Consider the following 12,585-nt stretch of genomic DNA (forward strand, 5'->3'; position numbering starts at 1 on the left):
GAAAATGGATGCAATTTTTCTTAAGAATTCTGTCTGATCAATGCAATGACTGATCCAGAGCTTGAAGAATGAAGCTTCCCACCCTTGATCGGGAAGTGACGGACTAGAGAGGTATAGAGTGAGACTCACGTTTTCAGGCATGAGCCATGTTTGTTTTGTATGATTGTTGACTTGTTGAAATGGAGGGGATTTTTATTTGTTAGGGGAGAGAATTGGAGGAAAGAAGTTACCAATGCAAACATAAAAAAAGGAAGGAAGACACAGTATACGATCAAAACTGTATTGCCTGGTGATCTTATTAGTTCCCACTGGTTAAATTATGCTTATGCAGATGATTCCTAGATCTCTAGATTTATTTTCTCTTCTGAACTCCAGGCCTGCATCACCAATGCTCATTGGAAATCTTTTTTTTTAAATTAAATCTTTTTTATTTTCAAAATATATGCATGTATAATTTTTCAACATCAATCCTTGCAAAACTTGTGTTCCAAATTTTCCCTACTTTCCATCACCCTTCCCCTAAATGGCAAGTAATCCAATATCTGTCAAATCTGTGCAATTCTTCTATACATATTTCTACAATTATTGTGCTGCACAAGAAAAATCAGGTCAAAAAGGAAAACAATGAGAAAGAAAACAAAATGCCAGCAAACAACAATAGAAAGAGTGAAAATGCTGTGTTGTGATCCACTCAATTCCCACAGTCCTCTCTCTCGATGGAGATGGCTCTTTCCATCACAAGTCCACTGCAATTTGGAACTCGATGTCTTGTAAGCATCTTCAACTCAGCATATCCAAAGCAAAACTCATTCTCTTTCCCCCAAATTTTCTCTTCTTCTCAATGAACTGTCAAGGGAAGTACCATTCTTCCAGTGACCCAAGCCTGAAACTCTTGATTTCATTCTCAACTTCTCGCTGGCACCCATCCCACAGATAGAACATTTTGTCAGAAATGTGTCAAATTTCATAAACAGATGAACTTCTTTTGCCAAAGAATCCAAAGGATCCTGCTGTCCCATCCAACCTGGTGACTGGGTCTGTGTGCAAGTTCAGCAGTAAGGCATTTCGACTCCTCCCTTCTATTGACAAACCATTGTCATCTTGGGTCCCATGAATGCTCAGGCCATTCTGTCCAGCCGCCCTCCCATGGCTGAAGTTCTTAGGAAGAAGCAGATCTGGAGGCTGAGTACGAGGGACCTGACTCCCTCATGGGGAGCATTATGAGACACTTCTTTTGGTGGAGAATGAATGTACTGTATAATTGGCAAGGAGAAATTGAGAACTCTGAACTATCTGATTACCCACTCATAATCTTCTGATTATTTTGAAAAGCTTTATTATTTGATCAAGAAAACTGTCATTACTCAAAAGCATGTCCAGTTCAACAGAAATAATAGGATTCTAAATCCTGTTTGATTTCCAATGAGAACCAAATTGATGGGCTAGTCTAGGGTTACAGGACAAAAAAGATTCTCCCACCCACTTGGAAGTATGAATAGCCTTTTCTTCGACTGTATAAACTTATTTGCCAAAGTAATAAAATCACATGCAACTGGGGGAAAAGAATCCATCAATGAGATTTATAGACTGTATAATCAACAAGATATTAGATTCATTTAATGAATGGGGTGGGGAGTGACATGGTCAGATCTAAGCTTTAGAAAGATCATTTTGAAAGTTGAGAAGAAGGGGCAGTTAGGTGGTACAGTGGGTAGAGCACCAGCCCTGAAGTCTGGAGGACCTGAGTTCAAATCTAGCCTCAGACACTTACTACTTCCTAGCTGTGTGACCCCTTAACTTAACCCCAATTGCTTCAGCAAAAAAAAAAAAAAAATGTTGAGTCGAGAGAGTTTATGCTCTAATGAGATAGGAAGTGAAATCAATCATTCTGAGTTTATGAAATTTTCAAAAGGTTTTGCATAAGCCAAATTAATGTGGAAAAAATTAGAAGGAAAAGAGTAAGAGGGGAATTCTAAAGCAAGTTCCTCGGATAAAGACCTCAATTCTCAAATGTTAGGGAAATATAAGCCAAATTTATAAAAATATGAGCCATTCCCCAATTAATAAATGATCAATAGGCAGGTTTTAGAAGAAAGCAAACTATCAATGATCACATGAAAAAATGCTCTAAACAACTACTGATTAGAGAAATGCAAATCAAAACAACTCTGAGATACTACCTCACACCTGTCAGATTGGCTAACATGACAGACAAGGAAAGTGACAAATGCTGGAAGGGATGTGGAAAAACTGGGAGCCTAATGCCCTAGTAGTGGAATTATGAACTAGTTCAGCCATTCTGCACAATTTGGAACTCTGCCCAAAGAACTATAAAACTGTGCATACCCTTTGACCCAGCAATAACACTACTAGGTTACAGCAAGATTAAAGGAAAAGGACCTTTATATCTAAAAATATTTATAGCAGCTCTTTTTGTGATTGCAAAGAATTGGAAATTGAGAAGATACTTCAACTGAGGGACGGCTGAACAAGTTGCGGTATATGATTGTGCAATAAAAAAAATGATGCATTGGAACCAGTTGCTACAACCAAAGCTACCCTTTATCACCAAACCTTTTTTTTTTTTTTTTGCCATCGAAGTCCGAGAGGGATAAAGTATGGGGTAGAAGATCACGGGCAGGGCGATTTCACTGCTTCTGCTAGGGACTTGTAGTGACACAGCTGGATCTCAAAATCCAATGTCAGGGGATCTGGCTGGTAATCGGGTGCTTCAAATATCGTCACCTCCTTCTTTTTCTCTGAGAACATAAGATAAGTACATTAACTGTAAGCCAGGGGGTCATTCCCTCCCACTAACTCCAAACGTATCTAGGGAAATGGTCATCATCTTGGTGTTTTCCCAGTGGGGAATAAATGAGTGAAAACTATTAACCGCAGGGGTTGTAGAGCTTGAGGACAAACCAGGTTAAAAAGGATTCAGACAGCGGTAAGGAATTCAGTTTGGAGATGGTGTGGCATGTGGGAGGAAGAACAGAAACTGGCAGCCCTGGATTACAGAGGACATGGTTGGGACTAAGGTACGAGCAGAACTGGAGAGGCAGGAAGGGCCTCTGGATAGGGAGAGGAGGTGACTTTATCAGACTGGTATTTTAGGAAGATTAATTTAATATTTGGATGGGGGACATGGACATAGTAGGGAGAGATTTGTGGCAGGGAAGCCCAGCCAGTGGGCTACACCAGTAAAGCTGGTAACAGGTGATGAGCACTTCTATGGGGGCAAAAAAGATGGATATTGTGAAGACGGAATTGGGGGAACTTGGCAACATATTGGATATGGGGGTGAGAAAGAGTGAGGAGCTGAGGATGACATAGGGGCTGTAAGTCTAGGTGACTGGGAGGACAAAGATAGGGCCAATAGTGATAGGGAAGTGAGGAAGGAGGGAAGAAGAGTTTAGGGAGGACAAGAAGGAGTTCCACTGTGTATAGGTTGAGTTTAAGTCATCTATGGGATAACCAACTCGAGATGTTCAGTCGGCAGTTGGAGATACAAGACCAGAGGTCAAGAGAGAGGTTGGAGGGGGATACATCATCTGTAAATCATTTGCATGGAGAAATCAGTTTAATTCATAGAAGTTGATGAGATCACCAAGCAAGGTAGTTTAGAAGGAGAAGAGAAGAGGGCCCAGGATGTGGGGTCCAGTGGGATAGCCCCAATGGGCAGGCTTGACTTGGATGAAGATCCAGGAGATTGAGTAGGAAGAATTGTATAGGAAGGAGAAGAACCAGGAGAGAATAATATCCTAAAATCCAAAAGATAAAGTTTCCAACAACTGATCATCTTGGAGACCTTCGGTGAGAAGAAATACTCCTGGGCTGGCCATTTCACTTTGAATAACTCTCAGAAGTTTTTCCTGATTTTAAGTTATTAAAAAACTATCTCTGAAACTTTTATGCATTGTATCAAATTTTACATCTAGGGCAAAGCACTAGTCCAATCATTCTTCATATGGCATCCCTTCAGATCCTCAGAAACAAATATCTTATCTCCTTTAAAGCTTCTCTTCTCTAGGAGAACACGCCCATTATCTTTAATTGTTCTTTGTCATGTCTTGGACTCTGGAAAAAACTTAATTAACATCTTATTTAGGTGATCTAGCCTTAGTCTCTCTTTTGAACTCTAATACCGCATTACCAACTTTCTATCACATTTCAAACTAGATATTCCATTGGAATCTCAACCTCAACCCCTCCAAAGCAGAATTCATTATGTTTCCCCCAAAATTCATCCCCCCTCCAAACCTTTATATTCTTTTTTAAAAAAATTTATTTTTAATTATAGTTTTTTATTTACAAGTTATATGCATGGGTAATTTTTCAGCATTGACAATTGCCAAACCTTTTGTTCCAATTTCTCCCCTCCTTCCCCCCATCCCCTCCCCCAGATGGCAGGTTGACCCATACATGTTAAATATGTTCAAGTATAAATTAAATACAAGTATACCTGTCCAAACAGTTATTTTGCTGTACAAAAAGAATCGGACTTTGAAATAGTACACAATTAGCCTGTGAAGGAAATCCAAAATGCAGGCAGACAAAAATACAGGGATTGGGAAATCTATGTAATGCAAACCTTTATATTCCCAATGAGGGTACTACTGCCTTCCCAATTATAAAAATTCATCCTCAATTCCTCACTCTCCACTGACCTATCCCATCCGATTTCCTATCAAATTTTGTCATTTCTATCTTCATAACATACTAGTTTATAACCTCCCTTTTAACCCTTCATAAGATGGCTTCTCTCTACTTTCCAGTCTTACATTTTCTCTCTCTTGATATACCCTCTGGTTTATCTACACTGATTGCCATCTTCCATTTCAGTGCCCTGAACTCAGACTTGGCAAACCAGTGGTTCTCAGTGTTGGATCTATGGAGCAGGTACCGTCAGAACTCTAAGGTGGAGGAGAAGAAAGAAAAGAAGATGCTAGTTCTAGAGCTGGAAGGAACCAGTGGAATTTAGTCCAGTGGAATCAAATGCAAATAGAAACAGATTTCCTTAGGCCACATATTAATTTAGAAAACCACAGATTACCGCCATCTGTGTCTTATTGTATTTTCCACTTATTTTATTTGCCATTTCCCAATTATATTTTAATATAATTTAATATTTTAATCTGGTTCTGGGCTGCACTCAGGACTTTGGGGCCAGGAGTATGACACTTCTGTTCTAGTCCAATACTCTCATTTTATAGGTAAGGAAATGGAGGACAGGGGAGATCAATCAAGTTGCCCGAGGTTATAAAAGTAGTAAGCGTTAGAGATGAGATTTGAACAGGGGTCCATTTAGTTTTCTCTCAATTTAGAACAGATATCCTCTATAAAGTGGATCGAGGACTGGTCTTAGAATTGGAAAGCTCTGGGTTTGAGGTCCAGCTCTTGACCCATGTTAGCTGCTACCCAGACAACTGTCTGAGACTGTATGTTGCAGAGACAGGGACTGATGGGGAGCCTCCCTCCCAACCCATCACAGGTTCAGAAACTGCCAACACAAACACAAATTGATCTACAGAGGTCCTGCTCTAATGCTTCAGTGTCCCAAAGGGTTCTTTTGACAGCTAACCCAATGCAGGGTTAAGACCTGACAGGCCTAGAAATCCTCTGGGTTTGGTCTGAGCAAAAGTTCTGCAAAGTTTTTTAATAACCAACTCTTTTCATCAAGGATACTGGAGACCACAGCCCTCTACTGCTTAAGTCTTCTAAGTATCTCCAGGCCTGAAGTCAAGAAAACTTGAGTTCAAATCCTGCCTCAGACAGATGAGAGACTTGCTAGGTGACCCTGAGCAAGTCACTTTCTCTCTATTGCCTCCATATAATTTTTTTTTTTGTAAAATGGCATTTGCCTACCGAGGTTGAAGTGAGGAGCAAATGAAATATTTGGAAATTGCTTAGCACACAGTGCTTGGAGCTACATAAATACTTACTCCTTTCCCTTCCCCAATACAACAGTTCTGGATATTGTTATAGAGAAAGTGAAAATGAAAGAAAACCAGGCCGGAACAGCCAAATTAGACCAAGTACCCACAGAGGAGATCTGTGCTGGAGAGTGCACCATTTTAAGGCTGTTGAGAAAATATTTCAAGAAGACACCAAAAATGGGTTTGGGGACAAAGCAGAATTCTGAACTTATGATTGAAAGAAAGGGAGAAGGGGCAACCGGTTCCATCCAAGAGGGCAGAAGCAGTTGGAACCTGGCCCTGACACAAACTCTCAATTTAGAAAACAAGGTTGGAAATAGAAATAAATAAACAGAAGATAGCGGTGATAAGGAAATTTTGTAAACCCAGAAAACAAGAGTAATTCCACAGAGACTACTGGTAGACCTCCAGAAAAAGGTATATCTTGGTTACAAAGACTAGAATTCTTGAAAAAGACTTAAAAGGATATTTCAAATGAAATAAGTTCTAGAGTAAAGAATTAGAAGGAGAATTTGAGTTTAGAGGAGGAAGTTCAAAGGGAAAACAGCAATAGCACATGCATAAAAAGGGAAAAATAGGATGAGGGGAAATAGTTAGTAATCATAACTGTGAATGTGAATGGAATGAGTTCACCCATAAAAGAGAAGCAGATGGCAGAATGGATGAGAAACCAGAATCCAATAATACATTGTTGACAAGAGACATACTTGAAAAAGAAAGACAAACACAGAGTTAAAATAAAGGGTTAGAGCATAGTCTAATATGCTTCAGTTGAAGTCAAAACAAAACAAAACAAAACAGAAATAGTGATCACAATCTCAAAGAAAAAGCAAAAATAGAACTAATTTTAAAAAATAAGGAAGAAAATGATATTTCCATAGACAATGAATAATTATATGTATATGTACCTAATGGGATAGCATCCAAATTCTTAAAGGATTTTTTTTTTTTTTTTTTTTGCTGAGGCAATTGGGGTTAAGTGACTTGCCCAGACTTAGCTAGGAAGTATTAGATGTCTGAAACTAGATTTGAACTCAGGTCCTCTTGATTTCTAGACTGGTGCTCTATCCAATACATATCCAATACACCACCTAGCTGCCCTTTAAAGGAAATGTTAAATGAGTAACAGGAAAAAACATACAGTAAAATTATATATAGGACATGTCTATTTTTGCTTTTGCTTTGTCGGAGACCATGATCACTACTCCTGCGCCTTTACCACCTCAGGGTAATTGCAACTCTCTAATTATCACAATCAAAGGAAATATAAAATAGGAAGCCATATGTTTGCCTGAAACATATTGTCACCGGAGGAGAACTAGAACAGAATTTACATCAAAGACAGTTTTTTGGTTCTAGATCAGAGCTTCTTAAAACTTTTTCTACTCATGACCCCTTGTCATCTGAGAAATTTTTATATGACCCCAGGTATATAGGAACACAAAACAAGTAAACAAATTAAACATTTATTGATAATAAACCATAATTTTGCAATCTCCACATTCAGTTACAAGATCCCAGATGGAATCATAAGCCATGGTTTAAGAATCTGGGTTGTAGATCACATGGTGCTGCCTTATGTCAAGCTTCAGGATGCTACAGAGCTTTGTCATTAGAACCACAAGTTCATTGAAGTGTTTGACCTAATTATCCACTCAATAAAAATGAAGGGGATGAAAAATACCCATTTTTTACATTGTCTTCTTCATTAGTCCAATTTGTCGAAAGAACTGCCAGATAGTTCCTCTGACCACAGGAGAGAGCTCATTGCAAAAAAACACTAAAGAAACAATGAGTCAGGTCCAAAATTGAGCAGGAGGAGAACAAGAAAGACCCAACCTTCCCCTGGAAACAAATGCCCATCTTTTTAATGTCTACATTTTTCTGGAGGTATTGTATGAGTGTAAGCAATAAATATTAGAATTTTCAAAGAACTTACACTGAGGATCACCCAAAGGACAATGGAATTGGCTCTAGCAGCCAAAAGATTACAAAGAACTATGAAGGAGGAACAAGGCAGAGATGTCATCAGAGATAACTATGTTAAAAAAAAAAAAAAGATGGACTGTCAGTCACATGCTAAGAGTGTGGTCTTAGTTGGTCAGGCACTCCTGTGGACCCCTGGCATTCTTTTAATGTGGAGAGCAAGTGAAGAAGGCACCAACTTTGGGGATGATGTGGGAATCAGGCAGGCAGGGATGGGTCACAATCTTAATTTTTAAAGGGGATATCCACATGGATGACTTTACAGCTCCAACAGAGGATTTGATGTAAATTTAAAGTCTCCATTGTTTCCTGTGGGTTCCTCTGCTACTCTCGATCCTCTAAGTTTCTTGCAGGTGGGTGCCATTTCTGAGATTTCTTTCCCAGCAGGACCCAGCGTACAGCAAGTGCTCCACAGATACCTGTTTCTTTACTCTTATCCCAGTCCATTTACCTTGCTCTTTTGCCCTTCGTCTTGCAGATTTCTTCTTGGTCTTGGTCTTTTGGCTCTGTGTAAACAGCAAAAAGGAATCTTTTTTGGAATGGTTAGGGCAGAGATACTAGGGTCCAGTCTCAGTGCTCCCATTTACTAGATAATATAGCATTCAACATTTCACTTTCCTCTCTGGGCCTCAGCACAGCTTATATTTAGTAAAGATTTGATGACTTAATCTTAGCTGATTTTCTTTTCCACAAAATGAGGAGTTGAATTAGAATTTTTTTTGAAGCAATGGGGTTAAGTGACTTGCCCAGTCACACAGCTAATGAATGTGTAAGGGTGGTTTTGAACTCTGGTCTCCTAGCTCCAGTGCTCTAGCCACTGTGCCAGCTATCTGCCCCTTGGGTTAGCTCTTTCAAGGTCTGACATCCCATGTTCTCCGGTCTGTTCCATCTCTCACACTCTCTAAGGTTCTTTCGAGCTCTGCCATTCCATGGTTTTGATCCTAGGGAGCTCTGAATGGGGCCATTTTGCTAAGTCTGGGAATGGTCCAGGCCTTGGATTTCTCCTAGTTCCCAACACCAATCTTTCTTCTTCCTCTGAGTCTCCAGGATCAGTCATTTGCTTAGACTCAGCATCTAAGTTTAATAAAGGGCTTTGGATCCTAGTGTGAGTGGTGGGAGCTGGAGGAGGGAACATTCACTTTTCTCATCCAGTTCTCTCCTCACAGATTCTCTCTTCTATGCAAGTTAAAATATGAAAGCCAAGTCAGAGCAGAGGAAGAGTAGCCTAGGAAAGAACAGCCTTATATTTTCATGGTGAGGGGGAGAGCCAGTTTTTATTTCTCACTGGGTTTGGCCATCCTTTTTAAGGGAGAATGTAACTAAGGAAGATGTGGGAGCAAGGGAGCTGAATTGGTGAGAAAACAGGAGCCAGAGTCAGTAGCCATACCTTTATCCAGGTCAGCTTGTCAGTTTCAGCAGTACGGACTGTCCCAAAATTGCATAGAGAGGTCACCAGGGTCTCCCCAGAGAGCAAGGGCTCCAGGTTGAGCAGTTGACTTCCCAAGACTCGGAGAATGGGAGGATCGTGACGAAATTCCTTAGGCGAGTCCTTTTTTCTTAACTTATATGGGGAAAGAATAGAAAAATTAGATTTGAGCAGAGTCTAAACAGAGTCTGGAGAAGATTATATGAGAACACATCATTATCTTGCAAAGATAATCTAATATTAGGAAAAGATTCCCTAGAATTTCAATAAAATTAAAATCTTTTATATTATATGGTTTACGTGAAAATATTTTTAAAAGGTCTTTGATAAAAAATATTTAAGTTTAAAATACTTATAAGAGAATTGCTAATTTAAAAAAAAACTGGAGATTAAAGAGCTAACATTTATTATATGTAAGAGAGAAATAGACATACCTTGATCCTACTCCATCATCAAAAGCTTAGGAGTACATGGTCCATGATCATGACCTACCTTTTTTTCTTTTACTGTTTCTTTTTCCTTTTCTTTGTTTCCCTTTTGTCCCTTTTTCTTGTCCTTGTCTTTCTCTTTCTCTTTCTCTTTTTCTTTTTCTTTTTCTTTCTCTTTCTCTTTCTCGTTCTCTTTTCCCTTCCCCTTCTTGCCTTTCTCGCCTTTTCCTTTCTTGCTAGGTGGGGGACTTTCCACTGGAGTAGGAAGAATTTGCCAAGAAACTTTCTAGGGAAATCAGAAATATCTCCAATAAATATTCCCTGTCCCCCCTCCTCCCTCATTCACTAGGCTGAATGGTCTGGAACATGGATATAAGCTTGCAGAGATTTCCCTGGGGAGACCAAAGATTCAGCCAGTCAATCAGCCAGTCAGTTATCATTTATTAAGTGCCTACTATGTACCAGGGCACTGTGTTCAAAAGACAAAAGCCACTTTCAGAAAGCCCCTTAGTAAATCACTGTGTTGCAGTAAGCAGGAAGGAATCCCTTAACTGCATCCTTTCCTGGTGAATAAGGGGCTCCTCAACCTCTAGGAGTATCACAAGGAAAACAGCTTTTTAAGAAGATGGGAGTATCTTCCAAAGTACACCCCAGATCAAGCAATGCTCAGAAGTGGCTCAGATTGAGGAGTGGGACTGCTGGGTTCCCCCCACACACACCTAACACCATTCACTCCCTACAAGGTCACCGTTACCTTTTCCTCCACTATGGTAATGTTGGTTCCCAGCAACAGGAAGGCCTTCAGGGGTATCAGGTCCTTCAAAGTATGTTTCATCTTGTAATTATATTCGATAACATTGCTCCAAGGTTTTTGAATTGTGCTAAAGAGGACTGACCTTTAGGAGAGGGGGCAAAGGAAGTTGTCAAATAACCATAAACTAGGCATTAGTGAAAAAGGGGTGGGGAGATGACAAGCTTTCTCAAAAAAAGAAAAAGAAAAAAGAAAGGTATTGACATCTTTGATGTTAACATCACCTTTTTTCCCCAAACATTTCTTTCTTCCTTTCCCTTTCCATAGAACTATCCCTTATTAAAAATATATATATATATATATATATATATATATATATATATATATATATTTAAATGAGAAGGGGGAAAAGTTCAGCAAGAAAGAACATCTATTTAATCACATCCCATCCAACTCAACCCAGTTCTCCAGTACAGAAGGTGAGTGATGCATTTATTTCCTCCTCTCTCTGGATTGGGCTTGGCTACTGTCATTTGACAGAATAGTAAAATGTATAACATGTATGTGAAGCATGGAAGGAAAATTCTGTATTTTGCATTGGATGCAACCTGCTAGAGACAAACTTGTTAACTAACTTATTCTAAGAGAGAAAACCCAACAGGACAGAAACTCGTCTGGCCTTTGAAAAATCTCTCTCTGTTATAGGCCATTCTTGTTTGTTTGATGAATCAATATACTATACTATTGGCCCAACTTTAGTCCCTTGAAAAACCAATTTTTTTTCCCTAAACAATTCAATCTACTCAAGAGTAGAGATAGGAAATAACTTTAATTAGATTAAGATAGTCCCATTCTGTGTCTGATTAGCATTCAAAACTATGCTGTAGAAGTTTCTAGTTTTTCCTTCTTAAATTTCTACCCAGTTTCCTCATAGAAAGTACTTAGATCTTTGTTAAAATTGTTGTGTAACAGGATTTCAGGACAGATCATTGCTTCAGAATTGAAAGTAAGAAAGAGACAGAGACAGAGAGGGAGGAGAGAAGGAGGAAGAAAAAGAAGGAAGGGAAGAAGGAAGGGAGGAAGGAGGAAGAGAGGGAGGAAGGAAAGAAGGAAGGAAGGGAGGAAGGAAGGAAGGAAAGAAGAAAAGAAGGAAGGAAGGAAGGAAGGGAAGAAGGAAGGAAGGGAGGAAGGAAGGAGGAAGGGAGGGAGGAAGGGAGGGAAGAATAAAGAGAAAGAAAATAAGAAAGAAGGAAGGAAAGAAAGAAGATAGGAAGGGAAGAAGAAAGAAAAAATAGAAAAGAGAAAAGAAAAATAAGGAAGAGACAGAAATACAGAAAGACACAGAGAGAGAGTGAGAGAGAGAGAGAGAGGAGAAGAAGGAGGAGGAGGAAGAGAAGGAAGAGGAAAAGGAGGAAAAGGAAGAGAAGAAGGAGGAGGAGGAGGAGGGAAAGAAGGAGGTTTCTCATTAAGGTGGGAACAAAGGCCACCATTCTAAAATTCAGTCCTAATATTTAATTGTTAATCTGTCATTTTAAAATTCAACAAAGTGGTGTGGAGGGCGCAGAAGAAGGAAACTCTAGCGAGGCTTCCACAAGTGACTTTCACTGAAGGCACATTTAAGTAAGAAGGGAGATTCTGTTACAAAAACCCAGGCAGGAGTGAATCTGGGCAGAGAGCGTGACCACTGATGTCCACCATCGCAAAGCTGAGCAAGAATGAGTTCTGAGAAATGACTGGGTTTGGTGATAAGTGCTGGCCGGTATTTTTGGAGAGAGCAGCTTTAGCTGGATGATGAAGGGCAGAAAGTTAGGAAGGGGGTGAGGGGGAAGGAAGGAAAGGCCCTGAATACAGCGGGCTGATGGGGATGGTCAGATCAAGTTGGGGGAGACATTGGGGTATTGGAGGCACTAGGGAAGCCATCAGTGGTCAGGTTAGTGGGTGTGGATAATATAAAGGGGGTGATCTGCTGGGAGAGATGAGGTGGAGTGGAATCCAAGGCACAAGTAGAGGAGTTCCTCTGCACCCCTAAAAGGGAGGGCTGGGGCAGCTGGTGGGACC

General features: G+C 39.9%; 1 protein-coding gene across 1 annotated transcript in view; it reads right to left on the reverse strand.

The window, feature by feature from the left end:
- Nucleotides 1-2,540: 2,540 nt before the first annotated feature.
- Nucleotides 2,541-12,585, reverse strand: part of LRRC43 (leucine rich repeat containing 43) — a 30,655-nt gene continuing 20,610 nt past the window's right edge. Inside the window, exons 8-12 of the mRNA XM_012542436.2 lie at nucleotides 10,531-10,672; nucleotides 9,917-10,062; nucleotides 9,310-9,481; nucleotides 8,374-8,428; nucleotides 2,541-2,759 (exon numbers count right to left, since the gene is read on the reverse strand). Coding sequence (XP_012397890.1) covers nucleotides 2,632-2,759; nucleotides 8,374-8,428; nucleotides 9,310-9,481; nucleotides 9,917-10,062; nucleotides 10,531-10,672 — 643 coding nt within the window. The 3' untranslated portion in view covers nucleotides 2,541-2,631. The remainder of the gene's footprint in view (nucleotides 2,760-8,373; nucleotides 8,429-9,309; nucleotides 9,482-9,916; nucleotides 10,063-10,530; nucleotides 10,673-12,585) is intronic.

The sequence above is a fragment of the Sarcophilus harrisii genome, chromosome 1 (genome assembly GCF_902635505.1).
Source record: "Sarcophilus harrisii chromosome 1, mSarHar1.11, whole genome shotgun sequence".
Taxonomy (NCBI): domain Eukaryota; kingdom Metazoa; phylum Chordata; class Mammalia; order Dasyuromorphia; family Dasyuridae; genus Sarcophilus; species Sarcophilus harrisii.